Source organism: Neoarius graeffei, chromosome 14, assembly GCF_027579695.1.
Source record: "Neoarius graeffei isolate fNeoGra1 chromosome 14, fNeoGra1.pri, whole genome shotgun sequence".
NCBI lineage: Eukaryota > Metazoa > Chordata > Actinopteri > Siluriformes > Ariidae > Neoarius > Neoarius graeffei.
In genome coordinates, this window is record NC_083582.1 from 50,068,055 (window position 1) to 50,091,572 (window position 23,518).

Genomic DNA, 23,518 nt, shown 5'->3' on the forward strand with positions numbered 1-23,518 from the left:
CACATCACCTGACTCTGTTTATTCTTGTATTTGTGTGTTGGTGCTGTGTGTGTGATTTAGAGGGCAGCGAGGCAAGAGGAGGCTGCTAGGCTGTTGATATGGATGGTTAGGCAGTTGGAACCGGTCTAAATGTAGGAGGGAAGGTTTTGTATGGATTCAGGTTTTGGTTCAGTGATGTGAGAGCCTTTGAGGCACAGACCAGCAGACGCCCCTTTAATCCTGCTGAGCTTAATCAACACATGAGGTAGCATTCTCTTTATTCCCTGTACAAAAAAGTGACCAAGCAGATTAGAATAGAAATGAGTAGTTTTATTAATTCTTGACAAAGGCATGAGGTGTGGTGATTGGCCACAAGGATGTGATCATTAGAAAATCACTGTGCTTCTATGTGATGTGATGCTTAACTGTTTTGTGAAAGTTAAAGTCAGAGTATTACAAGATGAGAAGGGAGGAATGAGTCACTGAAAGAGTCCTCCAAAATCTGGCGCAGAGCCTTTGAGCTTGCAAGAGTCCAGCAGCAACTCTCCTCCAGATGTGGTGATCACCTCCTCCTGAGGAAACACACACCGGCAGCCAGACAAATGAGCAACAGCCCAGGTACAGACAACGGCACGCATATGTTTAGTAACAAAATCAATTCTCTCTGTCAGTAGCACAGATGGAAGGACAGTTGTGCTTACTGTGGTTGTGTTAATCACACCCCTTGAGCTTTATGATCAGCACCCTGTGAGTGTTTCCCTGCCACTGTGCACGTGTAAGTTTGATAAACTATGTGCGTATACATTCCAAGACAAAATACGTGCTTTGAGAAAAGTTCAAGTGAGATGACTTGCAAGAAGTTAACCTTATGGAAGTCGATGAGGTCAGCTAAAGTAGCATGGCGGTTTTGATCCACCCCAAGGAAGCTGTAGTAATCACCAGAGGCATCGATGAGAAAATGTTTGAAGCCAGAGGCCGTCCGGTAAGACAGAGTGTATCCCCAGATCCTTTCACTCACTCTTACTAGGAAACAGCCTTCAGAAGCATTCATTAGTAAGGACTCCGAATCTTGCCGAGAGATGATCCCTGTAGGTGTGTGCAAAGAAAATATGAGAAGTTGTGATCCATTGTAAGATGGATAGATGAAAGAGGGAGCATGAAGGGAGAGTAAAAAAAGAGCAAGACACGTTTAGATTGAAGAAAACCACCCAGAGCAGACATGAGTCAGAGCATGGCAGACAGGATGGAGACAGTGAGTGATAGGAATGGGTTGTACGTGCTAGAGAGCACAGATGCTTTGGCACACTATTGTCGTGTGACAGGCCTCACTCTCATGTTGCTATGGTGGAAAAGCATCGCTCTGACACTCATTAATTTTATCATTCCCCCAATCTGGAGTGACACACAGTAACCCCAATCAACCAAAACACAAGCTGTGAATGACTGAGCTCCACTTTTCCCATCTCTCTTTCTTTCTATATCTCTGCTGTCTTGTTCTAACTCTGTGCACTGCACCTCTGCCTTATCATCTGTTTCTTCTACCCCTTGCTCTTTCTATCATTCTCTCAGTGTCCAATCGATATTGCTCTCTCTGTCTAAAACCACTAATCTAGTCTCTTGTTACACCAGAGTGCCTCTTACCCAACTTGGCGAACTAGAAGCTTATTTTCTTCAGGGTTTAAGAGAGATTTCTGTGCCATTTTATCAACCATGGATCGCTAATAAAGTTTGGTGTTTCTTCAAAGTTATAGGCTAAAAGTGTAGGACATTGTTGCATTCTTTACCATAGAACCAAGGGGCAATGGTGTTACTGCTCCTCTCATAGCCAGCTCTTCTGGGCTTTTGTTCCTCCTTAAACCACCGCATGATGGAATCACGAGAAGTTGGCCGAGGTGGCCGAATCCACACTGGGCTAGAAAGCAGAATGATGTAGAAAGAAGCTTGTGATTATTCTAATCTTACCATGTGCATGTGTATGTAAAAGATTAGTCATTAGTGATGATGATAGCTATAGTAAAGTATAGGATGTAGACGTACCCCTCTGTTATTGACTGTGTCTGTGGGCTGCTGTATCTGCGGTTCTGTCTGCGGCGGCACTGGACAGGGGCAACTGCACTTCCAACAGCAGATTGTGATTGACTAACATCAGCTGGAGTATTTGATGGCCGCTCAATGACGTCACTGTGGCGTCGGTTGTGACCCGAGCCATTCAGATGTGTCTTCTGGAACAGTCCACTGAGGCCAGCCACGAGGCCTTTCTCGATGGTGCGCAGGGATTGGCGTTTGCACTCATCTCTGGCGCGGCGAGCCTTACACTTCATCTCCTCATCAGCTGCTTTGGAGCGGCGCACTGTGAAGCACACAGATTATTTGAATAGAAATCAGCAGCTTTAATGGAACTGGCCCACTTGTGCAATTTTTTTCTTCCACTCCATTTGCTTTCTCACATTGTTCCTGCCATTCCTTGTCATCCCTTTCGCTTCTCTTTTCCTCCTGCTTCAGAGAAATGAACAGCTCCTTCGTTCGCCTTTCCTCTGCTTGCCGGATTTCCTCCTCACCTCTCTGTCTCTCCTCCTGCTCACATTTCTTGGAGCCAAGGATAAAATTAATTGATTAACCTCATCTCTAAGCAGTACTCAGATAAAGTTCCATGCTCTATGAAAATTCCTCTGCTGCTGATCTCATTTTCTCATTTTCATTAATGACTAGGCTATAATGATTGATTCCGTAGATTGTGTCATTAACGCTGACATTATCCTCTTAACTCGAAGCATCAAAGATCAGACCTACAAATGTTGGCCTTGTCTTGCAGAGATCACTATCATCATTGTGCAAGGGTTGCCAGGTTTTAAATAAATCAACATGGTCACAAAATACATTGTAATTAGGAATAATTGAACCCAATCTCCATTGCTAAATGGCTTGAGTGAAGTAGAAAAGATTCCAACATGACTTAATCTTCATGGAATTGGAATGAATTAAACTAATAGGATTGGAAAAGGAAGCCTGGCTTCACTTGACTTTATTTTGGTCACTCGATTGTAATCTGTTGAAGTGGTGAAGAGTATATTTGATTTTGCATTAGCATAGACCCATCTTCAGCTGCTCTAAAATACAGTCCTTTTTTTCCTCCTGAAGAACTCCAGTCACTCACATCATTACAGCTTAATGCTCCTTACACCTCTAATTGCCACTAATTAGTTTCTATAAGTTGGATCTTTATTACCTTTTATTTATTAATGTCTGTGTGACTGTGTTTTTTGGTTTTAAATTAAATATGCTCCTTCTTGTCTTCCGAAAACTGTTTGTAATCTGCAGTGACGTAAGACGTAAAATAGTCAAATTTACTAAACCCCAGGGTCTCAACAGATGCATAGTATGAATAGAACATGACAAATTATACAAGGATCCAAGGTAGCTTCCATATGATGGGTTTTCTGAAATGCCATTGCTTAAGTTTCTGGATTTTCATACAGCTGATTAGCAGCATATATATAGACTTTATTGTTAATATAGGCAGACAAAAATAACCAAATAACCTGCACAGTCAATGTATTAGCTACATGATTGAATTAACCTGATTATATATATATATATATATATATATATATATATATATATATATATATATATATATATATATATAATACACACACACACACACACACACACACAGTGGTGTTTGTGAACCCTATATTTCTGCATAAATATGACCTAAAACTACATCAAATTTTCACACAAGTCCTAAAAGTAGAATAAGAGAACCTAGTTAAACAAATGAGATAAAAATATTATACTTGGTCATTTATTTATTGAGGAAAATGATCCAATATTACATATCTGTGAGTGGCAAAAGTATGTGAACCTCTAGGATTAGAAGTTAATTTGAAGGTGAAATTAGAGTCAGGTGTTTTCAATCAATGGGATGACAATCAGGTGTGAGTAGGCACCCTGTTTTATTTAAAGAACAGGGATCTATCAAAGTCTGATCTTCACAACACATGGTGGAAGTGTATCATGGCATGAAGAAAGGAGATTTCTGAGGACCTCAGAAAAAGCGTTGTTGATGCTCATCTGGCTGGAAAAGGTTACAAAAGCATCTCTAAAGAGTTTGGACTCCACCAATCCACAGTCAGACAGACTGTGTATAAATGGAGGAAATTCAAGACCATTGTTACCCTCCCCAAGAGTGGTCAACCAACAAAGATCACTCCAAGAGCAAGGCGTATAATAGTCTGCGAGGTCACAAAGGACCCCAGGGTAACTTCTAAGCAACTGAAGGCCTCTCTCACATTGGCTAATGTTAATGTTCATGAGTCCACCATCAGGAGAACACTGAACAACAATGGTGTGCATGGCAGGGTTGCAAGGAGAAAGCCACTGCTCTCCAAAAAGAACATTGCTGCTCATCTACAGTTTGCTAAAGATCACGTGGACAAGCCAAAAGGCTATTGGAAAAATGTTTTGTGGATCGATGCGACCAAAATAGAACTTTTTGGTTTAAATGAGAAGCGTTATGTTTGGAGAAAGGAAAACACTGCATTCCAGCATAAGAACCTTATCTCATCTGTGAAACATGGTGGTGGTAGTATCATGGTTTGGGCCTGTTTTGCTGCATGTGGGCCAGGATGGCTTGCCAGCATTGATGGAACAATGAATTCTGAATTATACCAGCAAATTCTAAAGGAAAATGTAAGGACATCTGTCCATGAACTGAATGTCAAGAGACGGTGGGTCATGCAGCAAGACAATGACCCTAAGCACACAAGTCGTTCTACCAAAGAATGGTTAAAGAAGAATAAAGTTAATGTTTTGGAATGGCCAAGTCAAAGTCCTGACCTTAATCCAATCGAAATGTTGTGGAAGGACATGAAGCGAGCAGTTCATGTGAGGAAACCCACCAACCTCTCAGAGTTGAAGTTGTTCTGTATGGAGGAATGGACTAAAATTCTTCCAAGCCGGTGTGCAGGACTGATCAACAGTTACCGGAAACGTTTAGTTGCAGTTATTGCTGCACAAAGGGGTCACACCAGATACTGAAAACAAAGGTTCACATACTTTTGCCACTATGTAATATTGGATCATTTTCCTCAATAATTAAATGTCCAAGTATAATATTTTTCTCTCATTTGTTTAACTGGGTTCTCTTTATCTACTTTTAGGACTTGTGTGAAAATCTGATGATGTTTTAGGTCATATTTATGCAGAAATATAGAAAATTCTAAAGGGTTCACAAACTTTCAAGCACCACTGTGTGTGTGTGTGTGTGTGTGTGTGTATATATATAATATTTATTTTCCTATCCACATTCACTGGATATGAGCAATCGTGCACTCTAATTGGCTACTCTGCCACTAGGCTATCAGCTCATATACTGTGAGTAGAGAAAAACAAAATAGCAGATTGTGTTGCTGAACCAACCGAGAACAAAATAAAAACTCTACTCAAAAACAAAACCCCAGAAAAACCAACAAAAAAAAACCCAAAAGACAGGAAAATATGGAAGAAAAGTTTTTGATGGAAAGAACGTATCTTTTTTAATGTTTCGAGAATTATTATTATAGCATTTTTCACAAATTGTTACTGTCATTTCACTGGCTTGTTTACATTCTAAGCAGAAATTATTTTGTTTGATATTTTGTATCAAGTTTTTATTTCTCGAATTTGCTAAAAATGAAAATGCTCTGTTTCCCAAAATCCAGTGAATGTGGATAGAATAAAACAATTATTCTACTCAGTCTCGTCGTACATGGCTTATAGCCGACTCGGTGCTACGCGTCTTGTCAGTTATTGGTGTGTATGTGTGTGTGTGACACCCCCCCCCCCGACGACTGATTCATACATTCAACCTGAATAAACATGAAGTGATTCAGTTCAACAATCTGTTTTTTGGGGGCTTATTCTATTAACTGTTATAAAATCAATTGCATATAAAGTCTATTTTCTGTATTATGTGAAATTTCAGTAATAAAAATATTTATTTTTTATCCATCCCAATGTTCTTGTCAACTCTGTTAACGCTGTTGTAAAACTGTATAAAATCCACAAAGACTTTTAATAATCCACATGACACCTGCACTGAGAGATGTCACTTCCTCTGGCGGGAAACTTCAGAAAGGCAGTGAGGTATGTTACGTTTCTTCTCTCATTAATTTGAACAAAATGTTAAATCCATAAAATTCTGTTTTTATACATGCCATGTGGTAGCTAGTTTGAGGTTAGCATGTGAAGTTAAGACACAAAATAGTGGAAAATGTCAACTCTGTTATCATCACTTCTGTGTGTGTGTGTGTATATATATATATATATATATATATATATATATATATATATATATATATATATATATATGAACATTAAATTTTTAAACATGAGTGGTTTACTGGAACATATGCCACTTGTATTTTTCATATGAGCTACATCTGGGATATTCAATAACATATTTTCCAATATCTTTACTCGTGAGGAAATTGATGAATTGTTTTGATTAACTTGTGTAGTTTTTGTTTGTGAATGTGTCTGTATAATAAAAAGAAAATTACATGTTGGCTTGAAGATATGAAGTTTATTCTCTTGTCTTGAAAAACTTGTATTTTTCATACAAAATTCATCACAGATCTCAGTGACTTATTTTCCAGTATATTCACTCTGATGATGATTTCATGCTGACTAGATGTGGGTTGTCAAAATGGCAAACCGTTTCAAATTTAAAATTCTTTTGTTTAAAGATAGACTGCCTTTCAGATTTTTCAAGTGTAGATCATAAAAATAATTTTCCCTGACACCCAATTATTTTTGTTTAGTGGACTGAAAGCTACTGTAATCAAATTAGAGACTTCCAATTTCATTCATTTTTTAAAAATAGAACAATTAATGAATGTAAGGATCCAAAGGGATCAATAAAGTTTTATCTAATCTAATCTAATCTAATCTAATCTAATCTAATCTAATCTAATCTAATCTAATCTAATCTAATCTAATCTAATCTAAGGGCACGTGGCCCTGAATTCTCCACTATTTTTTCCTGCTTCACCATGACCCAATTCAAGATACTACATCATGCATCACATAGTGGGGTTTCCCTGTTCACGCAAGGCATTGTGGGATACAAATTTGAAACAGGAGAGAAAAATGGAGGATGTGAGTGTGCGAATGAAACGTCAAAGACCGACTACAGTAACGGAAAACAAGAAGAAAAGACGTTATGTTGTGAAGGAAAGGAAACGCAGGACCAAACTAATAAATATCGTCCATCAGCAAGGACCTCGGTGTGATCAGCTGTTTGTTTAATGACAAAATGATGTAACTGTCAGTGCACGGTCAAGGTAAACCTGCGCATATGCACACGGACTTCCTCTGTCTGCTTGACTGCGCAAAGCGAGCGATTTCATGCATATTATTTGCTAGGGAATTCCCTCAAATTAAGTTTTCCACCGTTCCACTGTGTAATGTTAAGTAAATTAAGTAAAATTAAAATTTTTATTTTAATTTACTTAAACATTTTTTATTTACTAAAATTTAAGTAAATTAATTAATTATAATTAATATAATAAATGATATTCATTTACTTTAATATTAAATTAAATAAACGCCCTCAAATTAAATAACTTCCCAGCCACAGAATGGCCTGATATTTTGTGAGATATTCCAGAAATAAATATATATCACAATGACCAAATTTCAGAGGGAACTAAATTTCACTGATTTTATGAAATCAAAAGACCTTCTAGCTTTAACATTTTTTTTTTTTGTGGATGTGTCATATATAATAAGTGGCAAAGTTTGTTTGTTTGTTTGTTTGTTTGTCTTGAGCTAACATCGCCATTTCTTGACAGATTTTCACCAAATTTGGCAAGTCGGTCCAGGGATGACCTGGAATTTTGCAGATATAAACAAAATTCAGATACGGGCCCAGGGAGGTCCCTGGGGGGCACAACATCCACCCACCCACCCCCTCCCTCACGTTACATTTATCAACACAAACTCTCAACAGATCTTCACTAAACTTGGCATGTAGGTACAGGAGATAGCCACAATTTGGCAGGACTCAAAAATTCCATATTTGGGCCTCAGGGGGTTAAAATCACCTTTTCTCGATGGATCTTCACTGAATTTGACATGGAAGTCTGGGGGCAACCCAGAATTTTGTAAAACTCAAGCAACGCCCGGGTAACCTGCTAGTATAATATAAAGAACATTACACGGTGGAATGAAGATATGAAGTTTATCTTGTGTTGAAAATATTTTCACCCATTCGCTTAGCTCACTCGTGAATATGTTCAACACACGAATATGAACTTCATGTCTTCGTGCAACTGTGTGTATATATATATATATATACACACACATACATACACACATACACACATATATATGTGTGTGTGTTATATGGTCAGGATAATTCAAGCACATTCTAATACATTTATTACACTAATGTTTTTTCTGTGTTAGTGATAAAAACTACATATGTTTTGACAATAGCAATGACCCACCTTCAGCTCCTCTCGAATACGATCCTCTTCCTCCTCCTCTTGCTTGGCTGCTTTTCTGTCATCTGTCTCCTCCCTCCATTTCCCTGCTACAACTCGAGCCTTCTCCTTTGCCATGGCATCCCGAAACTTCTTTTCAATCTCTGCTTCCTTCATACGCCTCAGAAAATTCAACAGGGAAAGACTGACACACTGCTCATCATCATCTCACTTTCAGCTAATCTCTATCTCTCTTCCTCCTCATTTTAGGTGGCTCACATCTGTCGGTCTTCACACTTTCCTCCAATCCCTGTGATTCTTGTTCACCAATTTTCATATCTCTCACACTCTCTTCATTTCCCTCTAGTTTTACCTAATCTCTTCTTTCTTTTTATTCTTCATTTCGTTCTCTCTCTCTCTCCCATCATCTCTTCTGCCCTACAGTCTCTGAAATCATATCTTTAGGCTCTCTCACCAGAGCTCCAGTGCCTCTCGCTGGGCCTGTTTCCTGGCTCTTTCCTCCATCAGCTGTTCCACTATGTCTTTGTAAGGTTTGTCTCCTTGGGCCTCCCCCATGACCCAGACCCACACCTCACCATCAGAGCCCAGCAGCCACTGAATGCCTCTACGGCTACCTGGCCAGGGGGAAAAAAAAACCACACACACACACACACACACACACACACACACACACACACACACACACACACACACACACACACACACACACACATTGAGAAGAACTGGCAGAACTTCCCTGTATTATTAAATCTCAGATACAATAAAGGCACAAGAACACACTCTACAGCAAGAACATGATAGCTTGAGATACAAGCAGTATAAATCTCCCAAAAGTATGTTATAGTGAAAATATGCCACAGCACTAACAGGGCAATCTAGTAATGGCATATAGGTTTTTTTTGGGGAAAAAACTGAATCTTGTATTAATAGTCAATTGTTATAATAAAGTGAAACATCACAAGAGTTATTAAAGCCATCATGGTCTCAATAATTAACAATTTGCTTAACTTCATTTGTTGTAAAATATTAAGATGAATGTTATCGGAAGGTAAAATGTCATAGCTTTTTCTTTAAATTATTATGAAATTAAATGAAATCAAAACAAATCACCCATGCCTGTTTGAATTAGCATGAATCAGTTTCACTGAAGTCTTCCATTATTTCCCTGTACCATATGCAATAATATTGTGAACTGTATCAGAAGTATTGTAATCTTAATTCAATTTAAGTTAAAGATAAGATATGGCTTGTAATATCCTGTGACACAGGAGGCTGTACTATATTGATTGCCTGATCAGTGGACTCACTCCTCTTGCGGACACTTGGACTGGGGTCTCTGCTCTCCCTCTCGTTCCAGCGGCGCACTTGTTCCTCACGGATCTTACAGAAGAGAATCTGCTTTTGTTCTTCATTTAGCTCCAGTAGCAGATCTGGCTCGATGTACATATCTTGAAGAATTTGTTGCATCATCTTGACGACTGTGTAATGATCGTACTCGTAATCTGTCACCTCGCGGTTCAACTCTTGATTGAAGAAGACTTCCCGGGGGTGAGGAAGACGATAAGCTTTAAATGGCAAGGAAAGCCCTCAGTGTGCTCTGTTTAATATGGAGTAGATATATATCACTTAAATGCCACATGCTTACCAGCAGCCTTGCCCCACCTTATTTCTGGAACTTTCTCTGTCCACGTTTTATTTCAAATAAACTCTTTTCCACAATTGTCCTCTTTCTCTTCCCCTAGTCTCTTGAAGCCTCTTTTTCTGCCACTCGCTCACATCCTCCTAGTTTTGCTTCATTGAGTAGCTTCCCTAAGGGTTTTAATTTCACCTCTCCCTCTCTCTCTCTCTCTCTCTCTCTCTCTCTCTCTCTCTCTCTCTCTCACACACACACACACACACACACACACACACACACACACACACACACACACACACACACACTCACTCCCCCTCTCTTTCTGTCTCCTGCAGTGACCCTACAGACAGGTGTCCCTGACATTTGTGTCTGCTTCTGATGAACTTAACTAAGACATTCTCTCAAAATGTGTCATACATACATCTGTTTCCTGTCACCACATTGTGGGATTTCTGTCTGATGTAAAAAAAAGTGTTCATTTTGTTTGTATAATTAATACGAGAGAGAGAGAGAGAGAGAGAGAGAGAGAGAGTCCATGCATATGTTTGTGTGCGTTATCTGACCTGTCCCTTTCTCCCCTCCTTTCCATAGTGCAACTTTATCTGTGCTTCTCATGTTGCTCTAGCACTGTCGCAGATGGTGTTGACTCTCCTCCCCCTTGCTCTGCTCTCCAGGTAGCCCTTGAGCTTCGAGAACACCAGTCCCTCATGTCTCATTATAGCTTAATGCTCCCTACAGCCCTCATTGCACTAACTGCTTTCTAATTGTTGTCTTTATTGTTTTGTATTTATTAATGGCTATGTAATTGAAGTATTGCATGGTTTTACTTAAGCATGCTCATTCTTGTGCTGTGACATCTTTTTTTTTTTGTCCTTTTATAACTGCTTTCAATCTGCAGTGGAAAGCTTCAGCTTGTTTTATCTGCTGTGCATTGAGACCCCATGACCTGCCATTTAGTATTCCATTCATTTGTCTTACGTTACCTTACTTTTACATTTCTCACACACACACACACACACACACACACACACACACACACACACACACACACACACACACACACACACACACACACAACCTTATTAGAAGCCATGGTCTAGACAGTTGCATATTATAAATAGAACAAGACAAATTATACTAGCAGCCATGGTAGTAAGCTGTTTTTTTTTTAAATTTCTGTTCTGTCCTAACTCTAACAGCGATCTACCCTGATGTATAAGAAGCTCAGAAATGTAGACACTCACGAATGTTTAAAATTAAGAAAATGGGAGAAAACCTTAACTCAGGACACGGAGATATAAATCTGGCACTAAAAAAAAGCCCGTCCCCAAATATTTCCACTTTTTAATCCAAGCATGCAGCAAATAAATCAATTACACTGACCTTTTTAATGTTCTTTTTTTTTTTTACCTTCTGCATTGCCATTGGACAGAGATTTTTTTGTTTGCTAATTTACATCATTCATAATGCCAACTCCAAAATAAACGCTAATTATCTCACTGATGTAATAATCATGTCTAACAGAGAGACTCATTATCAAATGTAATTAATCAAAAACAAAAGCCTGTCAAGCCTTTCAGAGGCTGCACTGTTAACAATAACAGGGTTAATTCATGGTAGGTGAATATGAATAGAGATCACGACTCATTAATTCACCTGGCCTCTCCCACTGTGCAGAATAATCTATACTTTGGCTTTGCTTACATTTATAAATGTTTTAACAGTCTAATTATATTTATACACCTACAACCTGTTGTGTCCATTAGAGCAAAACTCTGTGGTCTCTGGTTACACATTAAATTAGGCATGCCATTTACAAATTCTGTGAAAAATAGATTTGGATCGTGCAAAGTAGGCAGTCAACAGAGAGTCAGAAATAAGGTGACTGTCATCACCCAGCCTCTGCACGAATGTCTGTATGGCAACAGTTTTTGACTGCTGATGTGTAAACTTTATACTACTACTATTAAGACTTAGGCTAGTATTATCATGACTTTTCTCTTCACCATCAAATAAGCTATTACTTCTTCCAAGCATTTTCAATGGAAACTATTGATTCCATGGAACACATCGTTTTTTCTTAATAGACAGAAAAATCGAATGATATAATGCTGATAATAAAAATCAAATGCCACCCTCGGTCCCGTTCAGGCATCCAAGGAGCTATGAATCAATTTTAGACTGCTTTGAGTCATGGTGATTGTCCATTTCAGAGTCAGGCTCCCAGCCAAGTTCAAAAGTGTGAGCAGTGCACACCTTAATCCAGACTACATGACGTTTGAGTTGCATATAGAGATCAGAATATAGAGTAATCAGGGGGTCTGCTCACCTATGCAGTGATACACCTCACGCAGATATTTGATGCTTTTCGTAGTGACTTTTCCATCAACTTGTTTCCATAAGTATCAGCAAAGCAGTGCCAGATACATGTGGATTCCACATCTGTTTCTTCAGATCTCCTTACTATCACTAGGAACTGCTGTTGAATCACAGCTAATCTTGATTAAAGGAGATACGCAGAACCGTTTTTGTTTATAAATGCCTTGAGACCTCAAGAATGGCATAGGAATAGTTTTAAGCATTAGCAATAAATCTAATATAGTAATTTTTACGATTAAAATGATTCATACAGGTAGCGGTCTAAGTGAATGACCTTGATATCTGTGACATCACCGCAGGAAGTCTATCGGCCTCATCGCCATTTCCGCTATACTAAAACACGGAGCTGACTGCAACTTCAATCTTCAATTTTGAGCTAATTTATCACCACGCCACGTAGATATGTTGCTGGCCGGTGCAGCAACACGACAGAAGGTGGATTTACGTTGCATTCATGGCCCAAGAATGTTCAAACTGCAAAGATTTGGACACATTTTGTAAGAAGTTCATGGGCACATTGGGCACCTACGAAGTGGTCTCTCCTCTGCTCTGCACATTTTACTGAAGACTCATATGAAACCTCTGATCTGTTGAGGAGCGTTGGCTATAAGCCCGTATTGAAAGAGGGTGCAGTACCAACAATTAAAGGAAAAGAAAACTACAAGAAAAGGAAAGTATTTATTTATTTATTTATAGAAAAGGAAAGTAAGTTCAGTTGCACCAGTTCTCCTGGAGTGTGAGCCGAGGGTTGTTGGTAAAACGCAGGATGGAATGGGACGGGACGTGACATTATCACTCGGACAGTGACCACCCTGCGGTTGTTGCTAAAACTGGTGACGTCCCATCCTGTCCCGGGTTTTAGTAATTGCCTGAGCCGAGCAGTAATGGCGGAGTACTCAGTATGGAGAAAATGGAGAATGAGTGGACCAGCCGTCTGATTTCTCCGCTTGATATGTTTGCCTCAGCAGCAATATCTCGCCCTTATGTGGAAGAAGCGAATGAACGGAGAACTGAACGAACAACTGAAAGTCAGATTGTTTCAAAACAATCGGCCACAAGATCGGCCTTCAAGAAGCAAGAACACAGATGGGTAAGCTTCAACTCTCATTTGGACACAAAACAACAAAAACAACAAACACTCGTTGTTTACCTGCATTTAGATTAATACATGTAACTTGTATTGTGTGTTTAAGTTACTGGTATAAGATTATTTAATTTGCTTCAGAATGTGATTGTCTCAGTTCATCTGATTATTTAATTAGCCTTTTACATTTTATCAGTGAAAATGCATGCATGTACATGTATGTTGCATAAGTTATAACACCTGTTTTAATGAGAGAGTCAACCCACAATCAATGAAGTCAAATCAGTCTTAGTGGAGCAAGTCGGTAACAGGATTTCTTACTTTCACCATAAATTTTTATTTATATGACTTTGGTCTATAGCTGTCAAAGGCCTCAGCCTTAAAACCGGTTACTGCTGTGACATCACGCACTCAGGACTGGCTGGCTCAGTGGGGCAGCTTGAATGCCAACTTTGCAGTCGATTTTAACTCTCAGAAATATATTTTTTATTCCCATTTATGCAGCATACAAGAATCAAGGATGGAGATACTATCCACTCAGAAATGTATTTAAAAATAAAGGTTCTGTGTATCTCCTTTAAAGGGCATATTCTGGACCAATTTCATTTTTTTTATATGAAAGTATGTCCCTTTACACACTCATCCAGAAGAGTAATTTTGCACAAGGCCATCTGTCTACAGCAGAAAAAAATAAAATAACAAAACGCGTCTGCAAAAATCCCAAGGGAGTCTGGAGCCAGATTCGTGATGTTACCTGCGGAAGCGCCAGCAGGCTGCGCGAGCTTTGCACGGTTTCAGTGCACAGCCTGTGTAGACCAAGCACTCCCATTTCTCTCTCATTGTCCGGTCTTTTGGGAAATGATGAGTACTAATCCCATCAAGATTGGTGTTGCTACACCCTCGTACGATACATCTGTTAACCATTTTAATAATTACGTGATAACGTTGAAGAAATTTGCAGAAAACCACAAGGTCGTTTTCTCATAAACAAACCAATGCTGACATAGGATTCAGAAGGAGGCGTCCCGCGCATGACGTCATGAAAATCAACGTTTGCTGGGAAATCCAAATGCCAAGTTTTTTCAAAGGCGGACCAATTTGCCTCAAATGGCTTGATTTCAACTGAATTTTTCTGGTATTGCGCAAGGTAAAAAAATTGCACAAAATGCAAAATGTGACAGATATTTGACCAAAGTTTAATATAAAATAGGAGAATTACATTGATCTTGCTCCTGAATTTACCCGTGATATGCACTTTAAGGTCATCAAATACATGTTTGACCACTAGGCGCTGCTCATCTGCAGGTGAAGAGGAAGCCTCGTGCTCTTATCCATTTCTCAGCACATAATTATGGCTTCTAAGGTTGGCAGAGCATGCCCGTGGCTTTATGGTCTTGGTTCTGTGGACCTACCTGTAACCAAATGGTAGTTGTTGTAGCCTGATTATTAAAGCCCTGTTATGGTATATTTTTGCTCTTGGGCTCCCCTACAGTTGACATAAATGCAAGTCGCACTCATGGACAGCTGTACATGTGCATTTATTTGCAAACTAAAGGATATAGAATTGGCAGAAGCCAACGAAGCATGTCAGTTGACAAAGTAGAGTAATATTACAGGATTTTGCACAAATATGACTGCATAGTTAGCTCATCTGGCCATCAGGCTGATGAGCTATTGCAATGGCATGGCGTCCGTCGCGCATCTGTAATCTGTCCGTCACCCACAATTCAGTTAAATCGTATCTTTTCCGTCAATTCTCCATGGATTTCTGTTCCATTTGTTTTGTTTGAAAGAACTCATCACTCTGCACAAAACTTGGTCATTGGATTGTCTTTTTTTTTGCTAACGAGTTAGTAATTAGGCCAAATTAATTTTCCAGGTCTCTCACTAGAATTGTATATCCTCTTTCATTTCTTATCTGATTTCAGTTCGGATAGATGTTTTCGGTAGATCTTCCCGTGAGGAACAAAACTTGGTCATTTGTTTGTTGATTTTCTGGTTGTAAACAATTTGTTTACAACTTTGTTTATTTTCAGTTAAATCGCATCTCCTCCCTCAGTTCTAAATAGATTTCAGTTCTGATTGTTTCACTTGAAAGAACTAGTCATTCTGCATAACACATGGTCATTGTCTCATCTCATCTCATTATCTCTAGCCGCTTTATCCTTCTACAGGGTCGCAGGCAAGCTGGAGCCTATCCCAGCTGACTACGGGCGAAAGGCGGGGTACACCCTGGACAAGTCGCCAGGTCATCACAGGGCTGACACATAGACACAGACAACCATTCACACTCACATTCACACCTACGGTCAATTTAGAGTCACCAGTTAACCTAACCTGCATGTCTTTGGACTGTGGGGGAAACCGGAGCACCCGGAGGAAACCCACGCGGACACGGGGAGAACATGCAAACTCCGCACAGAAAGGCCCTCGCCGACCCCGGGGCTCGAACCCAGGACCTTCTTGCTGTGAGGCGACAGCGCTAACCACTACACCACCGTGCCGCCCCATGGTCATTGTATTGTCAAATTTTTGCTAAAAAATTAGTTATTAGGTTAACTTAACAAATTTTCTTCTGACTAGAATTGTATCTCCTCTCTCATTTATCATGCAAATTCAGTTCTGATCGGCGTTTTGGGTAGATCTTCCCTTGGGGAACAAAATTTAGTTCTTTGTTGACTTTCCTGTTGTAAGCAATTTGTCATGGACGTTGGTCCTTTCTCACATTGTCACATTTCGGCTCTGTTTGATGTTTCGGTAGTCATGGTTGTTTTAATGGCAGGCCAGATGAGCTACTACGTCCTTGACATTCTGGTTTTACATCAGAGATGAACAATAACATAACAAAAAGAATAACAAATGTTTAGTTTTGCTAGGCGGCATGGTGGTGTAGTGGTTAGCATGGTCGCCTCACAGCAAGAAGGTTCCGGGTTTGGACCTAGCGGCCGGCGAGGGCCTTTCTGTGTGGAGTTTGCATGTTCTCCCCGTGTCTGCGTGGGTTTCCTCTGGGTGCTCCGGTTTCCCCCACAGTCCAAAGACATGCAGTTAGGTTGACATGGGGCAGCCTTGGGCTGAGGTGCCCTTGAACAAGGTACCTGACCCCTGACTGCTCCCCAGGCGCTCTGGTGTGGCTGCCCACTGCTCTGAGTGTGTGCATGTGTTCACTACTTCAGATGGGTTAAATGCAGAGGATGAATTTCACTGTGCTTGAAGTGTGCATGTGACGAATAAAGGTTTCTTTAAAAATACTGTGTTTTCATTTTCAGGCCATGTACATTGTTTGCTATGTGGTTGAATGTGGGCTGTGTGTGTAATCGACATGATATAGGCAAAGAATATACACTGGGCAGTGTATTCTATTACAAGCTAGCTGAGATAGATTTGCCAAGTTGCAAGCTTTCAAAGCTTATTTGACATAAGATTGACAAAGATTGACCAAACATTTTGGTGTGAGATTAATTTCACTGTTAGACTTTTCTAAGCTTTTTTACAGTAACTAACTGGCAACACTGTTGCCAATAAGTTACTGTAATTCAGAAATACAGTACCACTACTGTAAGCCAGTTTACAGTACCAGTACTGTACAATTGTTGATAACCAGTACAGTACTATAACCCTTTTAAACAACTTTTAACCCTTTAAACCATTATTATTATTATTATTATTATTATTATTATTATTATTATTATTATTATTACTACTACTTTCATGATGGTGATGAATTGTTAATTATTCATACTAATTACTGCAAAGTCTGTGAATTATTGTAAAATATCAATGTTTATTTAATGAAACATTGCGAATTCGAAATTGTGTTTCTTGCTTACAGAAATTCAAAATTCCTCACAGTAGAAAAGTCACAAATGACTAATATGACATTAAAAACAGACATTTAAAAATCACTATTTCAAAGAACAAGGACTACAGTTCTGAATTATTATTTTAACAATATTACATTAGTTGTCATTGAAACTTGGACTAGAATTATCAAAACACATTATCACACACTATGCTGATCAACAGTGCAGCAGGTAACATCAGACAGCCTAGATTTTTGAAATTGATACAGCATGCTGATATAATTTGACAAAAAATACTACACTTAACAACCCACAGTTAAGTAACAGTGTTCCTTTTGTAATGAACTTGGGCACATACAGTACATGTGATGCTTCTAAACGCCTCACTTAATCAGAGTTCTTCCACTCAAACTCAGTCAGTTGTCGAAGGAAGGAAGCGATTTTGGCTGCCAGTGAATACAACCGTAACTGTCTGTTTTGCACCGTACAGTTTTGGTAGCAGTGCAATTATTTTCTGTCATTGTCCTTGGTTTCCGAATGCGATCGCTGGTGTTATTGCGGTTCACGTGTTCAATTCTACTTTTCAACTGATTAGCAAGGGAATAGTAGCCAATGCCGAGCTGCTCTCGATCAACTGTTCTGTCAGTAAAGGTTAAAGGTTAAAGGATACTTTGAGATCATCATTTTGGCCACCTCAACACAAGCAGCCCTGTTCGGATTAGGACAGTGTTCACGCATCGCATTGACCACAATTCTGACCATCTGTCTTCTATCCGGTGGATTGGCTCTATGGCCTTTTGATATGCTCTGTAACAGGGTACTCGGCATCTTGTCCCAGGGAATAGTGATGTTCTGAATCCAGTTTTGTGTTGAAACGGAGGTAGCTGGCACGCAAAGAAGTATAGGGGAATGTTCCTCTGCCAGTGATGTATTTGGTGACGGGGCTGAGGAGGGCTGTGCTGATTCATTTGTTGCCGTGTCATTTTGGTCTGAGGACAAAAAAAAAAAGGTTTTTACATTATTTACAGTACAGAACACAAGGACCAAAGACATTTAATCACTATTAACAACAAATACACAAATTTGGCTATTGATGACACAAATTCACGAGCACAAGCTGATGCATTCATGTCTTGCACCCAAATTCTCTGTTTCATCTATCCATCAAGGTGTGTGTGTGCGCGTGTGTGTGGCAAGCATCTTCGGCCTGTTGGGGGATGTGCAATACTTTTCAACAATCAATAAAGCTACTGAACGGCAAGAAGTCATGGTTGGTATGAGTGTATGGGTATGGTAAATAATCTTGAATTTGGAAATGTTGTGTGTGTGCTTGTACGTTTGTGTGTGCGTGTGTGGTGAATATGACTCCCTGAGCCCATTGGTGAATATGCATGACATGGCGTGTAAATATGGGCAACATTTGTGGTAGGGCAGTGGGAAATATGTAGTAGTGCAAGTGCAAGAAATTATAGGGCTATGTGCAACCTTTGTCATCTATCAATCATGAATGAGTTGTAAAACATTTTAAAAACACACCTTATAACATTTTATGAACTTAATCCAAAATTTCCTGAAAACTATTTATATTTTGAAACAACATTTATCCAGGCACATGGCTCTTACTTATGAATTTCACATGTTAGATTGTTGTATGCATTTGTTCTCACCTTTTGGTTCAAAAGCCTTGATTGTTTGGAGACTTTGTATAGGTGTTAAATGATTCTGCAGGTCATCCTTCTCTAGAAAGGCCAAGTGCTTTTTCTCCCTCACTCCCACCACGAATGTCAGGTGTTCAACCAGTGCCTCCAAGCTGTCATTATCCAGTTCAGGTAGGACTCTCTGAATTTCGTGAGTACATTCAGCATCCATACCTAGAATGAAGAACACACTGAACGATGCAAGGAAACTACGGGGATGTCCAGGGTGCTGTACACTGGCAGTGGATAATGGTCCTGCAGACTATCTGCATTAACACACATATATTTGTTGTCTGCTTGAAATATGTGGTGGACTCCAAGATCAATTAGGAATACTGAGTGATGCACCAAAACAACAAAGTGTACCTGTTTATCATCAATGAGAATGAGTGATATTTTCCCAAACACTAGTGAGTCATTGCTGTGCTCCAGAACAACAACAAAGCCCTTAGTGTATTTAGTCCCTTTATATATCACCGCTGAAACTTCTGAGGTTCTGTGTTTATCAATGACAGAGGTCTTCAACACACTCTGTATGTTGCTGTTGTATGACTGTTCATCGATTTCATTTGCTACACCAGCAACCTGGATGGGAGGTGGAAATAACTGACCACTGCTTAGATATGACTGAAGAAGCTGGTGTCTTTCTGCTAGGGTTTTACTTAGGTGTAAAAAATTGTGACGTTTCCTAGCACACTCCTTGAAATAGGAATGCTTGTTCTCAAACCTTAATGTCCACAAGCGTATCAGTGGTCCAAATTGAAGGATAAGGTCTGGATAATGCAACAAGTAGTGATGCTTTGGTGACTGTGGCCAGGGAACATGGTTTTGAGTAAATAGACATACTCCTCTAACAACACTTTCAGATATGCCACCTCATTGCGATTAATTTATGTTATGTATACATAATTACTGTATACATAACATCCATGCATACATAACCAATGACTCAATTCCAAATTGTTTAGTTCCAGTTTCGGCCACCGTGATTGTGAGCTCGTGATTGTGAGATGTTTTCTGGGTCATAAAATCATCATTGTTTTTGCTGAAGGTGACTAAAAGCATTCTTTACTCTTTAATAGACTTTTAGCTTATACACAGCAAAATCCCCAGTGTTTAATTAACAACCAGAGTGTTGATTTAACACCCTACTGTGTTTATATATGTCCAATTGGACACAAATTAACTCTGAAAGTGTTAATTCAACACTGAGGAATTTGCTGTGTATGCTTAACTAGAAGTGAAGGAAATTTCAATGAATTTGAATGAAGACCGGCGGCACGGTGGTGTAGTGGTTAGCGCTGTTGCCTCACAGCAAGAAGGTCCTGGGTTCAAGCCCCGGGGCCGGCGAGGGCCTTTCTGTGTGGAGTTTGCATGTTCTCCCCGTGTCTGCGTGGGTTTCCTCCGGGTGCTCCGGTTTCCCCCACAGTCCAAAGACATGCAGGTTAGGTTAACTGGTGACTCTAAATTGACCGTAGGTGTGAGTGTGAATGGTTGTCTGTGTCTATGTGTCAGCCCTGTGATGACCTGGCGACTTGTCCAGGGTGTACCCCGCCTTTCGCCTGTAGTCAGCTGGGATAGGCTCCAGCTTGCCTGCGACCCTGTAGAAGGATAAAGCGGCTAGAGATAATGAGATGAGATGAGATGAGATGAATGAAGACCACATGAGTTTTATTGCCTGCAAAATTTGGTTCCATGACCCAAGAATCATGGCAGAGAATACAAGGAAATATGATTCTTGAATGTTGCATACCAAAACCTCTGAAGAAACTTCACTTTCTTGCATAAAGCAGTTATAACTAAACAGTATCTCCAAAAAAAAAAAAGTTATGACAAAAAAATCTTATTTTTATGCTTCATGTCACAGCTTTTGTTTTAATTTAAATGGAAAACAAAGGACAAAACAATACTAATTAATGCAAGTTTCAAATTACCAGAGTTTTGTGATTACTCAACTTATAAACTTCATCTTGGTGTCATTTTAACAAGTTTTTTAAGCTCTGTTTGTTTTAGCATTTAACACATTGAAAACTTTGCTCACATATACAGTATCTATTTAAAACACATGTCCGGGAGTTGTACTATATGGCCAGGAATTCAGGAATATTAACACCCCTGTTAGCCCTCAAAAAAGTCTAGCATAAAGTCTCGTCTGCTTGAAATTAAAGCATTTAAATTAAGCATTTAAAGCACTTAGCCTGTTGTTGTTATCCATTGTCGTGAGAATCAGTATGTACATCAGCTTACACAGCGGACGTCAGCTGAGTAGGCGGTCCTTCATTGTGGTCCAGGACACATTTGCATACACACTGCTAAAAGAATATGATGGTAGGTGGCCCAGACTACCTCTGAATGTCGGCTGATGGATCAGATCACAATGTGCATTTGCAACATATTTGACCCCCTTCACACCTGTACTTGGAGCTTTCCACCCAGGATGCATGTTAATCCCAGATGTGAAGGGGGCCTCTGAGTTCTCATGGCTTAACAGCTCTGATTCTGTATTGTTCGTTTTTCACCTTACATTAATCAAATCCACTTTCTGACAGTTGTTGAAAGCACATAAAAACACCTACCATCTGTCTTCTGCATTTTAAGTGAATTACAGAATGTTTAATGTCTCCACAGAGCCCTGCTTTTTTCTCTTCTCAGCATGTCAGAGGACGTCTCCTTAATTCTCCTCAATATAGCTGGTGGTGACGCCTCCCCCGCTGCCTGTTAGCCAAGCCAGCTGTCCTTCCACACAACCAGCACACAGACAAACAACCTAATAGGAGCCCAGGATCTGGACAGGTGCATAGTATAGGTAGAACAGTACCAAATATACAACTTTGAGGGATCCCACAGGTAGGCTATGTTATGAATTGTATCATTTCCATTCCTTTACTTCACAGCATTGAAGCATGACTTAATTTATGTTAATATAACAGTAACCAGAATGTTATATTATTTTAGCAACAAATAACAAATAAATGAAAGGGGGAAAAAGGCCATAAACAAAACGTCTAATAAAAGTGCACTTATTAAAAAGCCAAGCCAAGCTTTTATTTGTCACACGTGCACTCAAGCACAGACTTAAGCACACAGTGAAATTTAACCTCTGCATTTAACCCATCTGATCCAGTGAACACACACACACACACACACATACCCAGAGCAGTGGGTAACTATGCTACAGTGCCCAGGGAGCAGTTGGGAGTTAGGAGCCTTGCTCAAGGGCATTTCAGCCCAACCTCAGGCCATGGCTGCCCCATGTTAACCTAACCACATGTCTTTGGACTGGGGGGTAAACCGGAGCACATGGAGGAAACCCACACAAACACGGGGAGAACATTCCAACTCCACACAGAAAGGCCCCCGTCAGCCACTGGGCTCAAACCCAGCACCTTCTTGCTGTGAGGCGACAGTGCTAACCACTACATCACTGTGCTGCCCAAGTGGTGGTGGTGTATTAAGTGGTGATGTCATTAATTAGACCTTCTTCAGATTTCCAGGCATTAAAATGTTAGGACAATGAGTCATTAATAAGTTAGTCTTTTAATCATCATTAATCCTGCTCACTTTATTACATTTTTGCATATGAAATTTGGAATCGCTCATTTCCGATTGTTTATCGAAGAATTAAGTTAATAAAAGACAGGATTAAATCTCACAAGACACCTTTCTGTTAGCACAGAAATGCAGCAAGGACACTAATACAGGGAAGATTGTTTTAAATCATTCAAGGATGTTAAATCATTCAAAAGCTATCTAACTTTTTGAGCCTATTTCGTGAGATACTAAAAATCATGACTTCATTTGATCTTCACGTTGTTTTAAATCACTAATTTTGGACAGACCTTAGATATTCCTTCCTTCTGATAAATGATGACACTATACGTGATGAGTGTTCATGTATAAGTGATGTTCACGTATGTTGAGGTAGAATCTGTGTTTTGTGCTATTTAATAATAATAATAATAATAATAATAATAATAATAATACATTTTATTTGTAGAGCGCTTTTCATGATACTCAAAGATGCTTAACAAGCATAAAATAATCAGTAAAAGAATCATAATCAAGAAAAAACACAAGAGAACATAAGAACAATAAAATAAGAATAAGAGTCAGAGGCACTTGACTAAGGAGAGAAAAGTCATAAAATCAGTGCAATAAAAAGGTATAAGACACAGTGTTAATCATAAATTAAAAGCAATTCAAAAGAGATGGGTTTTAAGGAGGGATTTGAATGTTAATAATTCAGTGCAGTCTCGGATGTGTTAGGGGAGGGAATTCCAGAGGGAGGGGGCAGCAATGGAGAAGGCTGTATCGCCCCAGGCCCGGTGCTTGGTCCTGCATGGTACAGACAGGAGTTTCGCATCAGAGGAACGGAGGCTGCGGGAAGGAGCATGAAGATGCAGCAGGTCGGTAAGATAGGAGGGGGCCTGGTTATGGAGGGCTTTGAAAGTGAA

General features: G+C 39.6%; 1 protein-coding gene across 1 annotated transcript; it reads right to left on the minus strand.

Moving 5' to 3' along the window:
• Window positions 1-458: 458 nt before the first annotated feature.
• Window positions 459-9,938, minus strand: sh2d4bb (SH2 domain containing 4Bb). Its single transcript, XM_060938998.1, has 8 exons — window positions 9,776-9,938; window positions 8,923-9,082; window positions 8,472-8,628; window positions 2,427-2,565; window positions 2,120-2,329; window positions 1,764-1,886; window positions 845-1,065; window positions 459-551 (listed from the first exon to the last, which is right to left on the minus strand). The coding sequence occupies exons 1-8, from the start codon at window positions 9,936-9,938 to the stop codon at window positions 459-461; spliced, it is 1,266 nt and encodes a 421-aa protein (XP_060794981.1).
• Window positions 9,939-23,518: the final 13,580 nt, after the last annotated feature.

Excerpts from the sequence above, each read along its gene's own strand:
- sh2d4bb (XM_060938998.1), bottom strand. The coding sequence starts at position 9,938 with ATGATGCAACAAATTCTTCAAGATATGTACATCGAGCCAGATCTGCTA. Across the intron at positions 8,629-8,922 it reads CGAGAGGCACTGGAGCTCTG|GCGTATGAAGGAAGCAGAGA; the intron begins GTGAGAGAGCCT and ends GAATTTTCTGAG. Across the intron at positions 2,330-2,426 it reads CAAGGAATGGCAGGAACAAT|TGCGCCGCTCCAAAGCAGCT; the intron begins GTGAGAAAGCAA and ends TGTGCTTCACAG.